Raw genomic sequence first — 19,212 nt, 5'->3', positions numbered from 1 at the left:
CATCACCTCGCGCTGTCTCAGTCATCCAGCGGATTCACTCACTATGTTACCTGCCTGGTCCTGGTGGGCCTTTGGATTTGAGACGCCTGCCAAACGCTATGGCCTTTCTGCTGAAATTCGTCCCAAATGGCTTCCCTGAGGAACAGAGAATGAGGTTAATGAGATTGGTAAGATTCTTTCCCAGGAACTTGGTGCCAGGGATTACCAGAGGCAGCCCAGAGGTGGGGTCCCTCCCAGGGGATGCTCTGGGGAAGCCCCAAGCCTGGTCCCAGATCTTCACCTTCACAGATGGGGCTGGGGGAACACCTCCCACATCAGAGCCTGTTGGGGGCAGGCAGATGGAGCCGTAAATCACGTTAGCCTGTGGCAGCTGTGCAAAAGCGATGTTTCTGTACATTTGCTGCTGAGCACACTCTGAGAATCCCCTTGACCCCGTCAGTCAGCAGCACGCATGCCTGGCCACTCTTTTGCGAACCCATATCCATTATTCTGTCGTGTCTTCTTCACCAGGCGAGCAGGACGGCCAGCTGGAGCCTTGCACTTATTCAAAACTCGACTGAGGCATCTGAGGGCGGCGGGGCAGCTCCAGGCTGCCTGGGTTTGAATTGTGCCTCCTTCCTTCACCACACTTTTAGGCAAAGAACTTCTCTGTGGCCCTGTTTTCTGCTCTGTAAGGTACAGCTGCCTTGTAGGGTTACTAGGATGATTATAGTAAATAGTATGAGCGAATTCCTTAGCAGAGTGCTTTATAAACAGCAAACGCTTAATAAACGTCAGCTGGGTGATTAGTGTCACGATCACCAGGTATCTATATATTCTGTTGGCTGCAGGTGGTTTAGGGCACAGCCGTCAAACCCAGTAAACAAACTAACAAGATCGTTCCAGATGATTTAACAGCTATGATGAAAACAAAGGGGTAAGGAAAGGGACCTGGGGGATGACAGAGACCTCTTTGGAAGGTGACCTTGTGGGCTGAGGTTTTTCAACCATGGCACGGCGGTCATCTGGGGCCAGTCCATTCTTTAGTGTGGGGGCTGTCCTGTGCGTTGTAGGATGTTGGGCAGCATCCCTGGCTTCTGCCCACTGAATGCCAACCGTGTCCCTCTCCCAACTGTGACGACCAAAAATATGTCCAGACATTGCCAAAAGTCCCCTGGAGGGCACAAATGAGCCCCACTGAGAATCACTGATATAAGGGATTGAGAGAGGGGAGCATTCAGATGACAGAATAGATGGCTTTGGAGAGATGGACTTTGAACCCAGAGGGTACGAGGAAGTGGAACCTTAACCCTGACCTTAATCCAGGCATTTGTGATGTTTAGCCGATTTCCTTAAACTGAATCACTCTCACTACCTCCATAATGGGTTCTGTTTTTCTGGAGAACCCCACCCGATTCAGAGCTGAGATGTCAAGCCTCACCCACTCCCACTGCCCAGCCTGTGTCCCAGGGAGGCCCAGCTCCAGCTCCGAGGGCAGGAGCCCGTCTTGCTGTCACCCAAGCCCACAACCTCTTGGCACCAGTGTGGGTGCCCATCCCCGGAGGCTGACGTGGGAGAGGGAGGGAGGGCTGGCTGAGAGAAGGCCAGGAAGAGAACCCAGAAAGGCCACGAGCAGGTGATGTGTTTATTGCGGGACCACTTTTTTGAGGGGCTGGGCTGGCTGTGAGGTTCTACTGGGGGGGTGACGACGACACGGATGGACGGACCCTCCCAAGCGCCCAGCCCCAGAAAAGACAAACACAATAACTTGGAATCCAAACCAGTTGCACATAAATAGAAGGAGGTTGGCAAAAGAAAAAGAGAAAACAACAAATGAATGTGCACTTTCCTATGCTAGTGTGACAAAGCGGCCCCGCACCGCCCACGTCCAGGCTCTTCTTTACTCAGCTTCCACGCTGAGGCTCCCATCTGCTCTGAAAACCGCCTTCAGATCCGACTCCTGGCAGCCCCCCTGCCAGTCTCCTGGACTGGCAACCAAGTCAAGAAAACCAAGATGGGTTCTTCTCAAAAAAAAAAAAAACCAACCAAAAACCGCCTTCGTGGTTCTCTGCACCTCCCAGTCCTAGGGGGTGAATAATGGGACCTCTGACCCTAAACCAACCAAAAAATAAAACACGCTGAGCACAAGCCGTGAGTCAGAATAAAAACATATTGCACATGCTTCCAAGAGTCTTCCTGAGAGCCCTCTCACTGCAGAGACCCAAATACTGGCTTCTGATCCATCCTGTCACTGGCTGTCAGTCGTGTAACAGACCCTGCACAGCCCCAAATCCCCAAAGCCAGTTGGCATCAGGCATACAATCCCACATTACGAGCCTCTGCTCTGAGCCAAACTTGAGGCTGAGGCTGGGTTTAGCCTCAAGCAGGAGATGCATGCGGTGGAAGGACGTGAGAATTGCTGGGTTTAAATCTTTGTCTACTTTTCAACAAGCTTCCTCCTCTGGGTGGTTATCGAAGTTCTACAGGGGAACAGAGCATCCAAGACGTGGAATCTTCCAGAACCGAGAGCCTGGAAAGTGGTTCTCCCCAACTATATGCTTTTGCAAAGGGCGCTCTGTGGTTAACCACAGGGCTGCCCCAAGCCGGGTTAAAAATCTACAGCCCTTGCGTGGGACAGGCAGTGTGGCAATCACCATCATCTTTCTCCTAAGGACTTTTCAAGTATCACAAAATCCCTGATACAGCATGTAAACAAGACATCTTACTGAACAGAAAGCTAGGTCACTTCGGGAAGCAGCAGCATGTGAAATATCTAAAAGGCTGAAGAGGGTTTTAGGTTCCATAACAAAGCAACAAGACAGCTGCCCACTGTGCCTCGGAAGGCAGACAGACGCTCGGGCACGAACACACACACAGGCCCCTGTGGATGGAGCCAGGGAAAGAAAAGCACCCCAGATAGCATCTACCGGGGGTCTGGAGACACATCAGGCTGCCCCCTTTTCAGTGGTGTAGCTGCCATCGGCAAAGAATAAAGGAGTCTTTGATGCTAAAACCTGGACGTGCTCATGAACTGCTGGTCTGCATCCAGTCCCCAGTCTCCTGGCCTCTTCCCAGGTCTTTCTCGACCCGCTGGGCCCCTCTCCAGGGGCTGGCCACCGAGCCATCCCCTTGCATCCCAGCCACACGTGGAAGATGTTTTCCAGAGCAATGCTCTTGGGTGAGGTATGTCACTGCCTGTTTTGCCCCAGGTCAGTTTTATTTAAAAAGAGCATGCACCCTCTCCGTTCAAGGGTCCTGAGGCTCTGCGGGGACAGCCTCCCAGGCGCCTCACTGGGCTGAGCTCCCTTCGTCAGCATCCTCTTCCTCTGCCCAGATCTCCAAGGCCTCCCTGCGTGGCTAAAGGTGCCCTATCTGTCAAAACAGCCCGCAGGGAACGCGTGGCTCCCGCTGAAGTAGCTGCTCCCGTAGGTGGCGGCGAGGCAGTGTCTGGGCTCAGCTGCAATAGCCATGTGCATGCTGAGGGACGTGGGCAGCGGCACGGGACACACGTCCAGGGGCTGGAGGGTGGGGTACAGGGCATGGAGGGATGAGCCGCTGCCCCCTGAGAGCAGGGTCCCCGAGTGGTGGGCCTGCAGCGAGTCCCGATAGGCCACGCACAGGTCCTGCACGGGGGTCTGGAACTGGGCCAGGGCCATCGCTGTCGGCTGGCCGAGGCCGGGGTAGGCGGGTGGCTGGAACAGCACCTGGGTGGGAGCTGGGGGTGTGCCGGGCACCATCGCCAGGGCCTGGCTCTTGACCGCGACGGCATCCTTGAGGATGTTGTCATAAGCTCTGAAAGGAAAGGACTTGGGTGAGACTTGGGAGGTCAGAGGCTCCAGCACCAGACACCTGCCTTGCTGAGGGGGATGCCAGGAGACCCATGTGCTGTGACTGCTGGGCCTCTCCCAGCCTGGGCTCACTGCCTGAAGCACTGCCTCAGCTGTTCTCTGACTAAACTCAGGCCTCAGATCTCAGCTTGGATCTGCTTCCTACAAAAACCCTCTTCTGACCCCTCAAGACTAGCCTAGCTGTCCCTGCAGCCCCTCTGCACTGCCCCACCTTGGCGGTCAACACGGCAGATGATAACTTCCGGTCACTACCTGGTCCCTCGTGCAGAGTTCGAGCTTCGACCCACCTGCTTTTGCTCATCGCTGCATCCCCACACTGGGCACAGCGCCCGCCCTGAGAGGGCAGAGCTCCCGGTGCTTAGGTGAGCACAACCTCTGCCTTCCAGGCACTTCCAGCCAGCTCCATCTGAGCTGAGCTAGCAGATTTCAAGCAGGTTGCCCCCAGGGACCTAAGTGTCTCCATCTGAAAAGGGGGATGGAACAGGTCTTTTGCCATCTCAAAAAAAAAAAAAAAAGCTTCCTGTACTAAATCTTTTTGGGAAAACAAATCAATTAGAGGCTTCGGTAAGAAAGGAACAAGTGGAAGCTGCAGCAGGTCTGAGCAGGGGGCTACCCCAGAGGGACAGCCTCGGGGAAGAGGCAGGGCTGGGGGCTCAGTATCCAGGGGCACCCATCCTCACTCAGGCTAGACCGTGTTCTCCAGCTTTGGGCACCCTCTAGAAGGCGAAGACTCTAAAATAAGGGCTAGGGAGCAGGACTGATTCCAGAGGAATGGGACAAAGGCAGTTGCACCAGGAGGCTGAGAGGTGGCTCTTCAGGGGCTGGCCCCGTGGTCAGCGGGGCCAGCATCCAGGAGATGCCACCAGGCTTTGGGTGGAAGAGAGACCAGGTGCAGCCAGGCGAGGGCTTTCTGTCCTCTCTGCCCTCCTCCCTGCAGTCACTACTGAGCTCTTTTGCTTCCGACATCAGTTTCAGGGTGTTCTGTCTATGATGCCTTTAAGCATCCTCTCTGAAACACTGAACACTTCCTCCCCAAGATCCCCAAGGACCCTTGCAAGGAGGCTGTGGCCTCTTACGTGAAGCCACTCTGGGCTTAGCTGGCTAAGAGTCAGCTTTGTGGCCATGTCTGAGAAAAGCAGCTCATAATGAGAGTGTCTCAATATAATCACCCAGAAGACTGACTGATACACTGGGTCAAAGAGCCCAAGACACTCAGAAAGATGTGCACAGAGCCCTTCTGCTGCTGCACTCTTGACCTACAAATTGCAAACCCAAAGCTACTCAAAATAGGAAGGACCAACTCCCCGAATCCCAATTCTTTCAGGAGTCACCATGGCCCACTTTCCGTGAGCCATCAGCCCACCATAAGCCTCCAGGAAATTGCCTGAAGTGGGTCTTATGAGCAAGTGGAACTTCGGTATTTCTGAAACACAAAGGATCAGGAGGGGAACTTACACCAGCAGGATTTCGATGCATGTGCTGAGATGTTCCAGGGAGTAGTTTGAGATCCTCTGCAGGTCTCTGGTCCAGTAGGGAGAAAGCTGAAGGCAAATCCTAGAGGCCCCGACGCAGGCTGCGGCCACCACAGAAGGCTGGAATTTGTAGAAAATATGATCTGAAAGAGAATCACAGAGAAAGAGTCAGCATCAGAAAGCCTGGTCCTGGAGTCCTGCCTTGTGCTCCCCGGCAGACAAATGATTAGGTCCAAGGTTGTTCACTGCTCCCGCACACACACACACACACACACACACACACACACATACACACACTGAAAAATTAAAACAGCATGAATTTCCATTCTTGAATCTTAAAACACCTTGGCTCTCTCAGTCTGGGATTTCTTATGTCAGCCTAGAGCAGCAGTTTTCAAAATACCATCCCTGGCTTCTAGGGGCTGCAGTGGGCTTGCTGATGGGCTACAAGCAGAACTGCCAAACACCTGTTCCTTCCTTTGGCTGTTAGGGGTGACCGACACACTGTTTCAAAGGCTTCTTTTTGAGGTTATGACTGAAGGCTACTTAGTAACAAAGCCTGGCCCTCAGTAGGCACTCACTAACAATCTGTTGAAAGAACTAAAGAATGAATGAATGTCTGTAAGTATTTGATAGTCTTAACTAAAATTGGAACTTATGTTTACTGGGGAATCCTCCCCCCGACCACCCCAGCTTTACTGATGTATAATTGACAAATAAAATCTGTACATATTTACAGTGTACAGCGTGATGTTTTGGTACATGTACACACTGGAAAATGATCTGAGAAATCTTAACGTCCTACTTTGATATCTGGCAACATGGCAAAGCTGGGACTACTTATGTGCAAAGGCAAACCGTTGAAATTTCCACAATTCTCATGAAGAACAGTCAGTTATCAGCGCATTATTATGCTGTCTTAAACTGTTTATGACTTTCAATGATTTCAACATTTGCCTGTTAAAGTATGAATTAGGCAGGGTGGTACGGTTACAGACACAGAGTCAGACTCCCCAGGTTCAAATTCCAGCAATGGCCCTGGGTAAGTTACTTCACGTCTTGAGTAACAACTAAGGAAACTGATTCGTAAAATGAGAATAGCACAAATGATTTTCATGTGAAGTCGTGAGGTTCAAATGAGACAATGCATGCAGAGCACTAAAATAAGGTGCCTGGTACATAGTAAGTGTTCATTTAATGCTTGATATCACAATTGTTGATGTTGTTACTGATATTATTGATATTTGGTTTGCAGTGGGTTATCAGGTGGTTGTATCAACAGTATTTCTGACCTAGTGTTGTACTTAATACCTAAATCTTTAGATACTTCAAATAAAAGTCCCCAAACAGGGTAAAAGTTTATTGCTAAAGCAGATGTAAACATAATCCTCTCTCCCACCCTACCTGTATAATGATAGCTCTTCCAGAGTGACCTACTTGTGGATTTGCATTGTGTTCCAGATTAGTGTATAAAAAACTACCAGGGCTTCCCTGGTGGCGCAGTGGTTGAGAGTCCGCCTGCCAATGCAGGGGACGCGGGTTCGTGCCCCGGTCCGGGAAGATCCCACATGCCGCGGAGCGGCTGGGCCCGTGAGCCATGGTCGCTGAGCCTGTGCTCCGCAATGGGAGAGGCCACAACAGTGAGAGGCCCGCATACCGCTAAAAAAAAAAACAAAACAAAAACTACCAGGTGATCAGTAAATAGTCTACCAGCTGCCTGCATACAAGCTGCTACTTCTCTTTTACACGTTACTGCTAACACATGGTTGAATCGTCGCTCCTTCCCTGCTGATCCCTGCCAAGTGGAGTGATCTGGTGATTTGGGTGGATGGGCCCCCATCAGCAAGGACTCCCTGGGGCAGGTCTCTCAGGGCCCCTGACCCCGGCCCCCATGTGGGGGGGGGGAAGGGCGGACAGGCCCTGACATCAGCCCCACCTTGCAGGGTGACCTCTAGGAAGTAGTGGGCGTACTCCTTGAGGCACTCTTTGGTCTTGCGGGGGCAGGTGGTGGGCCAGCTGTGGCAGTGGTGGTCCTTCTGGCTGACGGAGGCCAGGAGGTAGTAGTCGAGGAAGTGGGCGGGCGTGGGCAGGCAGAGGTTCCAGCCGAAGGCCTCCAGCAGCAGCAGCTCCGTGCTCAACAGCTCCTTCTTGGTAAGGGAGAAGTTCTGGCTGCTCAGGATCCTCGTGCTGTTTATCTGTTCCAGCTTGGGGACGTGGTCTTCCCTATCTTCGAACTTACCTGAGGGAGAAGCAGAGGTTACTGGGACTTTTACAACACTTGCTGTAAAAGCCCACCTTAAAGTACCTGGACGGTGCTGGCAGGGAGAAGAGCAAGCCCAAAGGCACACATTCCAGATCTGTCACACCTGGGCTCGAATCCCCAGGCCATCACTTCCAGCTGTGCTGTGTGGTCATGGAAAGGTGTCTCACCCTCTCTGTGCCTCAGTTCTCTCACATGTAAAATGGAACTTATACATCCTAAAGATTTTGTCAGATTCAATGGGAAACCTCACACCAAATGTTCAGACCAGCAATGAGGATCCCAGAAGGTGATCGACAGCAGTTAGCAACAGCAGCAAGGGCCTGGGGAGTAAGGTGGCCCTCCCATCTGGTCCTCACTAATTCAGCCTCAGGACTGGTCAGGGGGCCATTGTCACGGTGACCTTGCAAATCTGGTCCTGTCCCTCCAGACGTGGAAAAGCCCTTCAGTGGCTCCCCAGTATCTTCAATACTGAGTTTAAACTCTGTCAATGGGTTCTTTAGTTTGGATTCCCCCAGACACAGTTTGCTTGGGATGTGAGCCTAGGAAAGATCTGTAAGTAGGAAAAGACAGGAAAGGGACAAAAGCCAAAAGGGCACTTGATCTTGAAGAGGTTTCTGCACCCCTATGCTCACTGCAGCATTATTCACAACAGCCAAGACAACCTAAGTGTCCCCTTTCAGATGAATGGATAAAGAAAATATGGTATTTATATACAATGGGATATTATTCAGCCATAAAAAGAAGGAAATCCTGCCATTTGGGACAACATGGATGGACCTTGAGGGCATTATGTTAAGTGAATAATGAGAGAGTCAAAGAAAGACAAATACTGTTATGATATCTCTTACATGTGGAATCTTAAAAAAACAAACTCAGATACAGAGAGCAGACTGGTGGTTGCCGGAGGGGGTGGGGGATGTGAAGATAGTCAGAAAGGAGAAACGTCCAGTTATAAATTAGTCCTGGGGATGCAACGTCGGGCATACTGACTACACTTAACCGTATTGCATATCTGAAAGTTCCTAAAAGAGTAGATCTGAAAAGTTCTCATTGCAAGAAAAAAAAGTCCAACTATGTGAGATTATGGATGTTAACTTACGGTGGTGATCATTTCACAATATATGCATATATCAAACCACTGTACACCTTAAACTAATGCAGTCTGCCAACTGTATCTCAATAAAACTGGAAAACAAAAAAAGTGGCGTCATGTAACTTCCAAAGCGAGGCTTTAAGAGGTCTTGCATCTTCTGCCTTTGCCCCGCCTGGAGTGCCATTCCCAGACGTCTGTGCAAGGAATCAAGTCTAGCCTGTTGGAGGTGAAGAGGCCACAAGGAGGAGAACCAAGATGCCCAGGCAACAGCCCAGCCAGCACCGACTCTCACACATGTGAATGAGGCCACCCTGGACCTTCCAGGCCAGCGGATCCTCCAGCAACTGTATGAAGGAGTCCAGGTAATACCAGCACAGGAACCACCAAGCGACCCACATCGTTGTTGTTTTAAATCACTTAGTTTTGGGGTGACTTGCTTTGCAGGAACAGACAACTGGAATACATTCATATCAATGCACAGTGGCAAAAAGATGTGAAACCCCGCAGACAGACATGTCACACAGCTCGGGAAGTACTGAAGGAACAATGACCTCATACTGGAAGGTCCTGGAAATAATCTGCAGGAAATAAATCCGCGTGACGCTAGATACAAACAAACAGAAATAAAACACAAGCCTGGGGTTATCCCACTCAAGGGTCAAGGAACCGAGGACTTCCACAGCAACGTCCCCCTGGCAGTCGTCAGTTGTGGAAGGCCCTAGTGGCAGCCTCTGCTGTGGAGGGCTCTGCAGGCAGGGGGCGTGCAGCCACCACACCCTCACTCGGGGGAACCACGCACACCTGGCTGTAGCCTCGGCCACGGAAGTTCTCTGCAGGCACCGTGCCCTCCTTGCCTACGAGCCTTTGTCCGCACAGCCCCTCTGCGCAGAGCACCCTTCCCCATCCCCTCTTCACTCCGCCAAGCTCACCCCGTCCTTCACCTCGAAGCCACTGCCCCCTGGAAACCTTCCCTGACCATGGTCCCCACGTGCTGCCCGATGCCCACATCGGATGGTGGTGGCCTCGGTCTGGTCACCTTGGCCTCCAAGCCTAACCTCACTGGCTGCAGAACAGCTGCGGGAGCAGGTGTCGGAAGAGGCAGTGGGCGACCAAGTTACGCTCCGAGCACACATCTGTGCCGATGAAGGGAACAGCCAACAAATCATCCACACACCTGTGCTCAACTGCCAGCGCCCCCTGACCCAGTTCTCAGCAGACGCTCAGGCTCGCTGAGAGATAAGGAAGTAACCACTTCAGGCAGGCGGCCCTGCAGCAGATACAACACATTCCTCACGAAGGCCTCAAAAGACGTCACTGAGAAATGAAACACTGACTCTGGGAAGCCTGCATCCTTCTTCTCAGGGAGCCAGGCAACAGCCCACTGGGTGGGCAGAGATGGTGACGTGAAGCTCTAGTGCTTGCCACGGAGGAGCAGAGACGATGCTGACCGGTCCCGAAGCGGCTTACAGCAAAGCAACCCAGACTCATCTTCCAGAGCCCCATCCACGGCCCCTCCGGCGGAGCACACACCTTATTCCCTTGCCTTGTACCAGGGCAACTCAGGCAGGAAAAGGTGAGGACAGTGCTGCCCCTTGCCCAAGGGGAAGAGGCTCTTGAACGCTGAAATCCTGGGTAGGGGGGACCCTGCTGACCAGGCCTTGCTGCCTTCCGCAGCCTCAGGGCCCCTCGCCCTCCCCAAGCACTGGATCCAGCCACACTTGGAATCTGGCCCCTCCTCCAGCGGGCATGCTCATCCCCTCACCCCCTTATCATGTGTCCTCCAGAGCTCAGTTCAGAGGCCGCCCGGTGTCATCAACGCACTTCTCACACTCGGATTGTTTCATCTCAAATAGTAGTAGCAGTGGCCAGCACCTGACCACGAATAGGTCATTAACAAGTGTGAGCCCCAGAAGGATAGGAACCATGTCCCACATATTCGAAGGTGTGCCCCGAGGTGCCAGCACAGTCCCCGGCACACAGTAGATGCCCAATGCCTATTTGTTGAGAGAATGAATGGTTCTCTCTGGATAGCTGAATTGTAGGCCATTTGAATTGTTCTCCGACGCTCTCTGATTATCTGTATCTGCTATTTTTTTCTCCAACAATTCACTTAGTCTTTATGCAAATTAAAAAGAAAGAAAATAATATTTTTCTTGCAAAATTGTCAAGGTTTCCCTGAACCTTGGGCTGACCTGAGCCAAGGCTGTTCGCAGGCACTCGATAGCTAGAGCTCTTTTCTTCCCAGAGCAGAGGGTGGCACGGTGAAGGTCACCGCTCTGGCAGAAACCTTTGCATCTGGTACCTTTAAAATGGAGAGATCTGGTGTCAGCACCTTAACCAAGCGAGCAAATGCAGCATTGCTAGTGCATCGTGCCGGCGGTGGCACCAAGACCCTTCCACGGTCTTGCCGGCAGCCAGCAATCTATTCCGATGGCAGATGTGCTCAATCAGATTAATTTCTCCCTGCCCTCAGTGCTTTTCAAACCTTTCAGAGTTCTGCCTTTTCTGCAGCCACCAGGCCCAAAAGGGATCACCCTCAGATGGAAGGGGCCGTGGATTACTGAGGAATCTGATTCATCTGCTCTCTCTGCTCCCCACACTGGGGAGGCTACATGGCGACCCACCGCACTGCAGAGCAGGGCGGAGCTGGGTCTGAATCCTCGACAAGTTGACCCTGGACCTAAAAGCACTAAACTCCACAGGCTGTTCATTTCTTCTCTAGGAATCCGCCCCAACAGAGAAAGCATAGCTATGCAGGATGCAAAGTGCTGTAAGTACCCAGCACACAGATATGGACAGAGCTCCCATGCTGGGGCTGGGCACCAGGCTTTGTGCTGGACACACAACAGATCCTCCCAGGTAGGTTCTGTTCGGAGCCCCAGAGGCTCAGAGAAAAAGCTCACGCAAGCACTCAGCTCCACACCTAGGAGTGACCTTACAGCCCCTGCTCTTAGCGAACAACACATTTCACAGCCAGCAAAGATTTTATGAGTTTCCTGGTGTTGCACGTGCCCGACAGACGTTTCCTCCCCTCCTCCCATGACCGTGAGCCGGGCAGCCCTTTGTCCCCAGCCCGCCACCACTGAGCACCGCCACTCAGCTGCTTGCTCCCTATTGACAAATGGCACAGACAGCAGATGCCTGGGAGTCTTTAGGCAGGTCCCCCAGGAGGGGTGGGGTACATTAGTCCGAGTCTTTGCAAGTCAGACAAGAGCCACAGACTGTCTTCAACTTGTGTGATGTACTTTTTACTTGGAAAAGTTTCAAATCCACAGGAAAGAAGAAAGAACTGAACAATGAACCCCGATGACCCTTCCCCAGATTCACCAACAGCTGACACGGAGCCACACAATTGCCGTGTGTGTGTGTGTGTGTGTGTGTGTGTGTGTGTGTGTGGTATATAAATATTGGTTTTACTGGACCATTTTTTAATTAAGTTGCAGGCATGACATGCCACCCCTGGATATTTCAGCATCCATCCCTGAGGTCATTTTCCTACCTAATCATAATGTTACTAGCAATTGCAAGAACATCTGCATTAATGTAGTTAACATTTTCTAACATTCAATCCATATTTGACTTTCCCCAAGGGTCCCAAAAATGCCTTTATAACCTTTGTTTTTTTGATCCAGATCCAAAAGGCTACACATGGTGTCTGTTACATCCCGTTGGTCCCATTCTTTGTTTGTTTTTCATGACATGGACTCTTTGGATGAATCCAGGCCAGTTGTACAATGTCCCATATTCTGGATTCCCTGATTGTTTCCTCATGATCAAACGGTTTGAGCAAGAAAACTACAGAGGTGACGTTTTGTCCCTCTTAACAGATCACATCAGGAATTATACAACATCAGTTTGTCCCAGCAATAGCGATGCTACATTTGATCGCTTGGTTAAGGTGCTGACATCAGATCTCTCCATTTTAAAGGTACCATTCTCCTGTGAAATTAATAAGTCATCTGTGAGGTGACACTTCAAGAATAAGTGAATATCCTGTTTCCCAACAGCCTTTAACTCAATGGTTTCGCATCCATGGAGGATCCTTTCCTGAATAAATTATTACATTGGGGTTGAAAAAAAGAATTTTTAACAATTCTACCATTTCATCTACATTCTTCTTTTTGGATATTCACACTGTCCCAAATTTGAACAGTGGGAGCACTGTCAACATACTAAGGTTAAGAAAAAAAATCCTAAGCCTATCAGAGCACTCACCCTGAATCTGGGAGGCCAGCCACACGCACATGAGCCCCTAGTGTTGGTGGCAGTGGTGAAACATACAAACAACACCTCTGAGGATGCTCTGCACACCAGCTGACTGATTGCTCCCACACTCCCAGGGGCTGGTGCAAAGAGAGCCTGAGCCACACTTGGCAGGTCACAGAGTTAGTTAGTGGACTGATGACCGTGAGGCCACCAAGTGACCTAAACTCTTAACCACAGACTAGGCCACAGTGGCCAGACACTGTAAGCCAGCAAGCCTCAGGAGTGACACTCACACACTGGCTTTTTTTTTTCTCTCTCTTTTTTTAAATGGCATTTAAAGAAATTATAGTAAAATGCACATAACAGAAAATGTACCATTTTAACCGTTTTTAACTGTACTGTTCAGTAGCATTAAGTACATTCACACTGTGGTGTAACCAATCTCCAGAACTCTTTTCATCTTGCAAAACTGAAACTCTATACCCATTAAACAACTCCCTGTTTCCCTCCACCAACCCGATAACCACCTTTCTACTTTCTGTCTCTATGAATTGACTAAAGACTGGCTCTTTCTTCTTCTACCTACTGTCCTGACAATCAAGCCTTAAAACAGACCAAACAGATTCCTGACTTTTCTGAAGTAGGGTCAGGAGAAGCAGTATTTTCAATTGCTTAAAAAACAAAACAAAAACCAAACTCTTTATTTTGGAAAAATTTTTAAATACCAAAAAAGTAGAGAAAATGTTACAGTGAAGCCCCATAAATGCATTATGCAACTCTAACACTCATCCACATTTACACTGACTTTAGAAAAATTCTTAAATAAAAACAAAAACAGCACAGAATGGGAGTCTACAAAAAGCCAGTGTTGCCCGTTTCTCAAGCCCAGGCCCAGCGCTGCCCACTCTCTAGACAGGTCCCAGTTAATCCCCCCAACAGTCCTTCATGCCTGGCAAGATGCCCATTTATAGACTCATTCAGGATTACCTGCTGCCCATTCAGGAGGTAAACCTAGGCTCAGACATGAGGCCAAAGTTCCCCGGCTAAAGAGAACCAGGTTTTAATGCAATAGCTATTAAAACTATTCTTCTTTGCTAAAGAAGTACAATGCCTTTAAAAAGAGTCAAAGCTGCTCTTTCTGAAGAAAGGCCTCTCTCCTATTTGAAGCCCTCCCCCCGCCCTTCATCTGAGAAAGAGAAACAAAATTTGATGAGGAATTGAGACCCCATGGCTACCCTCCCCCTTCCCGCAACTCCCTGCCCTACTCTGTATGCTGCTGATGATAAAGGGAAGGGAGGGAGGCAGGTCAGAGGGTAAAGAGCCACCCCAGTGGCTGCCTGGCCCTCCAGGTGGACCTGACATCTTCTGAGCTGACTGTAGAAAAGAGCTGGGCGGTAGAGGAGCTGAGGACCCAAGAGGAAAGAGAAAGCCCTGGTGGAAAGGGCTTTTCACCAGTACTTGGGAGAGAAAGCACTGGGCCCTTTAGTCCCCAGGCTGGGCCAGGCTGAGTGGAGACCTTTCTGATACTAATTCTTCCTTCTTCAGATCCTTCCTTCATCGAAGGGGAGAGCAGTGGCCATTAGGTGGGGCAGAAGCGGCCAGCTTCATTTACAGCTGGAGCCCGTGCTCCATAACAAGAGAAGCCACCGCAATGAGAAGCCCGCGCACTGCAACAAAGAGTAGCACCCGCTCACTGCAACTAGAGAAAAGCCCGCGCACAGCAATGAAGACTCAATGCAGCCAAAATTAAATAAATTTATAAAAATAAATAAATAAATAGAAGAAAGTGATCTGCTGTGGGACAAATGCTGCTGTTGTGTAGCAGCTGAGAGCAAGGACTCGGGAGGCAGGGTTGGGGGGCGGTGATGGCCACCTGGGTCCCCATCCTAGCTGTGTGCTCATGGGAAAGTTACCCAACTACTGGGCCTCGGTTGCATCCTCTGTCAACTGAGGAAAATAAGTGCCTACTTCACAGGATTGTTCTGAGGATTAAATGAGCAAACCCACACAAAGAATTCAAAACACTGCCTGGCATAGAAACAATAAATACTAACCGTTCCATGATCACTGAGGCCAGGATCTGCCCTCCACCCGCAAATTCTGATTATAGAAAAAAATGCAGTGAGTTTGCAAGTAGTTTTTATTTTATTCTTTATATTTTTTTCTATTTTCTAATTTTCTACAAGGAACAAACACCACTCTCCTGCTGAGGAAAAGCAGTTTCAACTTCTCAGAAGACGGGCCCCTAGAAGCCAGAACCGGCAAAGTAACTTCCAGAGAAGGTTCCTGAATGTGGATCTGCCCTAGTCCGGGACTAGGACACAGGGAAAGGCAAGGCATGCTCCTTGAAGACCAATTGAAAATCCACTCCTAACATGAAAATAATCTCATCTCACCACCCAGAGAGGGGACAGGCTGGCATATTTCCTTTGGGCCTGAAAGGGGCTTTTGTTTTTGTTTAGAGGACAGTGATCTTTATTTTAATTTTTAAAAAATAAATTTATTTTATTTATTTATTTTACTTATTTATTTTTGGCTGTGTTGGGTCTCCGTTGCTGCGCGTGGGCTTTTCTCTACTTGCGGCGAGCGGGGGCTACTCTTCGTTGCGGTGTGCGGGCTTCTCATTGCGGTGGCTTCTCTTGTTGTGGAGCACGGGCTCTAGGCGCGCGGGCTTCAGTAGTTGTGGCTCGCGGGCTCTAGAGCGCAGGCTCAGTAGTTGTGGCTCATGGGCTTAGTTGCTCCACGGCATGTGGGGGTCTTCCCAGACCAGGGCTCGAACCCGTGTCCCCTACATTAGCAGGCAGACTCTTAACCACTGCACCACCATATAGTTGATTTACAATGTTGTATTAGTTTCAGGTGTACAGCAAAGTGAATCAGTTATACATATACACATATCCACTCTTCTTTTTTTTTAAGATTCTTTTCCTATATAGGCCATTACAGAGTATTGAGTGGAGTTCCCTGTGCTCTACAGCAGGTTCTTATTAGTCATCTATTTGGAAGGGGTTTTAAAACCAACTGAAAGGTGCCTTGCTGGTACGATCGAGACCAATGCTGACCAGGCGGTGGGTGTCCCGTGGAGGGCAGGGTGCTGTGACCAGGGGAGTGAACACCCACCACGTGGAGCCCGAGTCTCCTAGGCAAGGCAAGGAGGGGCTCTAATCTGGAAGACAGTCTCTGGGTGTGGGGAACGGGTGCCTAATGAAGGACTCTGAGCTCTGCCCTCTCAGACTTCAGCACCAGCAGGAGAATGCGTATAATGCAATTCTGGCCATAAGAGCGGAGAAGGTACTACAAGACACGAGTATTCACTACAGAGAGGGTTCAAGGCTACTGCAAATAAAAAGAAAATAAAGATGAATGCCTAGTTCCCAGCAGCCAAACTGCAGACAGCGTGAGGAGTGGACAGGCTGCCCAACGTCAATGTCCGGGTCTTTGTGTGAGCCGGGCTGTTCTCCTAACAGTAAGGACACTTGGATTTTCTCAGAAGGGCAACTGGCTTGTTCCAGGCAGGTGCCCAGAGACCTGCTGGTCATGCTTGGCTTGAAGTCTGCTTCTTTAGGACGGGGACTTGATCTACTTCGTACATTACAGTCTCCCAGGCTCAGCGCATAGTAAGTACATGTGTGTGGAATGAACCATCGTCAACGAAAGGGCCTGTAGGCACCCCTACTGTTTACCCCCATCTCCCCGGGGCTGAACACAGAGTCTGCCATATCGCAGAGGTGGAATAAATGTTTTTTGACTGGTTTACCCATGCAGGGTCAAGGGCTCCTGAACACTGCATGATTAATGAACCCATGCAGCTCAAGATTCCCCCTCCTCTCAAAAAACCCCAGGCCTTGGCCAAACAGGTCTGGGCACTAGAATTGCTAAGGCAAATGGTGTGATTTCTGAATTTCCAGCCCAGCCAGCTATCCAACCGGCACGTCACACAAAATTCCTCCCCCCAAATAGTTCTAAGCCTGCCAGTCTGCAGAGATGGGAACAGGAAATGGAAAATCACCGTGTCCTCACTCACTGTGCCATAACGCTGGAGCCCCGAGCCCGGATCTGCTTAGCGTGGCCCTCACGTGACAGACCACTGTTTTCAGTCCACCCATGCTGTGTGGCCACTGCCAAAATGTCACCGATTAGAAGATGTACCACTGATGTTGCAGCAGCTTTTTGGAGGAAATAATAAACTATGGTCATCTGAAGCGCACACATCAAAGGTAAGACCTATCCTGGTTTCTGAAATGTGAAACCATGGCAGGGAGGGAACTGAGTGCTGGCCACTCTTGCATGAGAGGCAGGGAGTGTTAAATTATTTTCTGCACGGGGGCAGCCACATTTCCTCACAGATTTGGGTTTAATCCTATAAATAAATCTTAGGCTTTGTCTGAAGTACACCCCTGAACAAGGCCACCTGGAAAAATTGCTCCCTTTGCATCTGCTGCCTACAATTAGTGCCCCAGAGGGGTCCCAAGCATTCCTAGCTTTGGGGGGAGCTGGGGTGCCTTCCTTCATCCTTGCCCAGAAGGGAAATCCAGGAGGGATTAGGACTGCTTCCCCCCACTTTGCTGTCAAAGAAGCTGCTTCTCAGTCATCAAAGCAGGGGGAGGGGAGCGGAGGGGAGGGATGCAGGGATGAGAGAGGGGGAGTGAGGCACTTTCCTAGGAGAAAGACAGGCCTCTCCTAGAATCTCCCAAGACCCAGAGGCAGTGCCTTTTTTGGTACCTGCCCTAAGAAATGAGGCTACTGATTTCTGGCTTAAGAATCCTTAAAAGCAGTTGGTCTGGGAACTCATTTCTCACCTGGACACCCTGGACAGGACAAGGCAGAAAGGCAGAATGCAAATGTACTCTCTGCTGGGAGCATAGACAGAAGCTCAAAGTGGATGAGGGGCCAGGATGGGGGAGAGACAATGCTCCTCTTCTGATGGTGTGTTGCTCTCGTGGAGAAGCACGTGCTTCCAAAGGCTCCCACACATTAAGTTCAATTTAAGAAAAAAGGGATCTGCTCAGCTGTTGGTCAAAACCTCTGCAAGGCAATTCAGTGCTACCCACCAAAACCTTAAATGCACACACCTCTGACCAAAGCAATCCCACAGACATACCTCAGTGTGCAAAGATGCAGAGGAAAGGACAGCTGTTGTCATATTGTTTAAAGCAGTAAAAAAAAAAAAAGAAAGAAAAAGATGGCAATGTAAATATCCATTGACAGGGAATCATTCTATAAATGTCAGTGCTTATAATATGGAGAACTCTGCAGTCAGTAAAAAGAGTAAGGTAAATCCATACAGACGGGAAAGATGTTCCCTAAGGTACCACGAAGAAAACACCTTTGGTATTAATCCACTTGTGCAAATGTAATGGATTCTGATTATTCACTGTGCACACTGATCTGGTGAATACAGAACCACGCTCCTAGAGGAAGATACAGGGTTAGGTTCCTTTGAGCCTCTGATCACACCCGATCAACACATAACCTTTTTTGTGTATTTCTGTTTACTGTACTGTTGACTCATGATCACTGAACTCACAGCCAACAGCACTTACACCTTATACCTGAGCAAAGCTTACCTAACACACACATTTTCTCCTAAGGTGCACACACCACAGCCTTCCCAAACGTAGGAACACGACACCGCAATTCAGCACGATGGTTAGGGCCCGTGTTACACAGCAAAAACACCAACAAGCAGAAAAATGAGAAAACATGGCACTAAACAGCAAAAAAAGGACACCTGTTATTAGTATGAGAGCTGAGAAGGCACAGCGCTGCCTTGTTCAACCTCAGCTAGGAACAAGCACGCCAGGCGATTCACATCTTCTGCTGCTCAGCACGTGTCCACGAATGACCCGAAAAGTTCCGGGAGTATTGATTTTGGGGTTACAAATAAATTTTAGTGAGTAGGCGAATTCACAAGTATGGAATCTTGGACTCATGAGGGCTGACTGTATGTTTGTATATGCACAGAACATTTCTAGAAAATACACTCGATCCATTTTGGAAAAAGATGTAAGGAACTGTTGCCAGAAGTTATCTCTGGAGAATGAGATGGGTAACAGATTTTTTATTTTATTCTTTGAATCTCATTTACAAGTGAGCACATCATTTCTAATTTTAAAACTCTACAGGAGGAAGATGGGCCTTTCTGCAGGTAAGCACAGCAGAGCATGACAGACTCACGCCAGGCTACGGGACCCTGCCCTGCAGGAGGACCTATGTGCAGCGAGGGGTCCTTCCCTTGCAGAGGCCGTGGGACCACCCTCCTGCTTGATGTTTCCCACTCCTGGAGAGGAGGATGAGGGCTGAGATGAAGGCCAGCATTGGACTCAGGCTCACCTACAAAAATATGGAAGT

At 49.9% G+C, this 19,212-nt stretch overlaps 1 protein-coding gene across 2 annotated transcripts in view; it reads right to left on the bottom strand.

Annotated features, from left to right (window-relative positions):
- Positions 1 to 1,599: 1,599 nt before the first annotated feature.
- The window catches only part of CCNJL (cyclin J like), a 50,489-nt gene continuing 32,876 nt past the window's right edge, over positions 1,600 to 19,212 (bottom strand). For both annotated transcript variants that reach the window (XM_027084392.1, XM_027084391.1), the window contains 3 exons: positions 7,236 to 7,538; positions 5,283 to 5,442; positions 1,600 to 3,771 (listed from right to left, as the gene is read on the bottom strand). In XM_027084392.1, coding sequence (XP_026940193.1) covers positions 3,348 to 3,771; positions 5,283 to 5,442; positions 7,236 to 7,538 — 887 coding nt within the window. In that variant the 3' untranslated portion in view covers positions 1,600 to 3,347. The remainder of the gene's footprint in view (positions 3,772 to 5,282; positions 5,443 to 7,235; positions 7,539 to 19,212) is intronic.

Source organism: Aethalodelphis obliquidens, unplaced genomic scaffold (assembly GCF_003676395.1).
Source record: "Aethalodelphis obliquidens isolate GAN/ISIS:26980383/991018 unplaced genomic scaffold, ASM367639v1 scaffold52, whole genome shotgun sequence".
In the NCBI taxonomy this organism is placed as follows: Eukaryota; Metazoa; Chordata; class Mammalia; order Artiodactyla; family Delphinidae; genus Aethalodelphis; species Aethalodelphis obliquidens.
The sequence above is the reverse complement of the archived record's forward strand: the minus strand, read 5'-3'. Positions and strand labels throughout refer to the sequence as shown.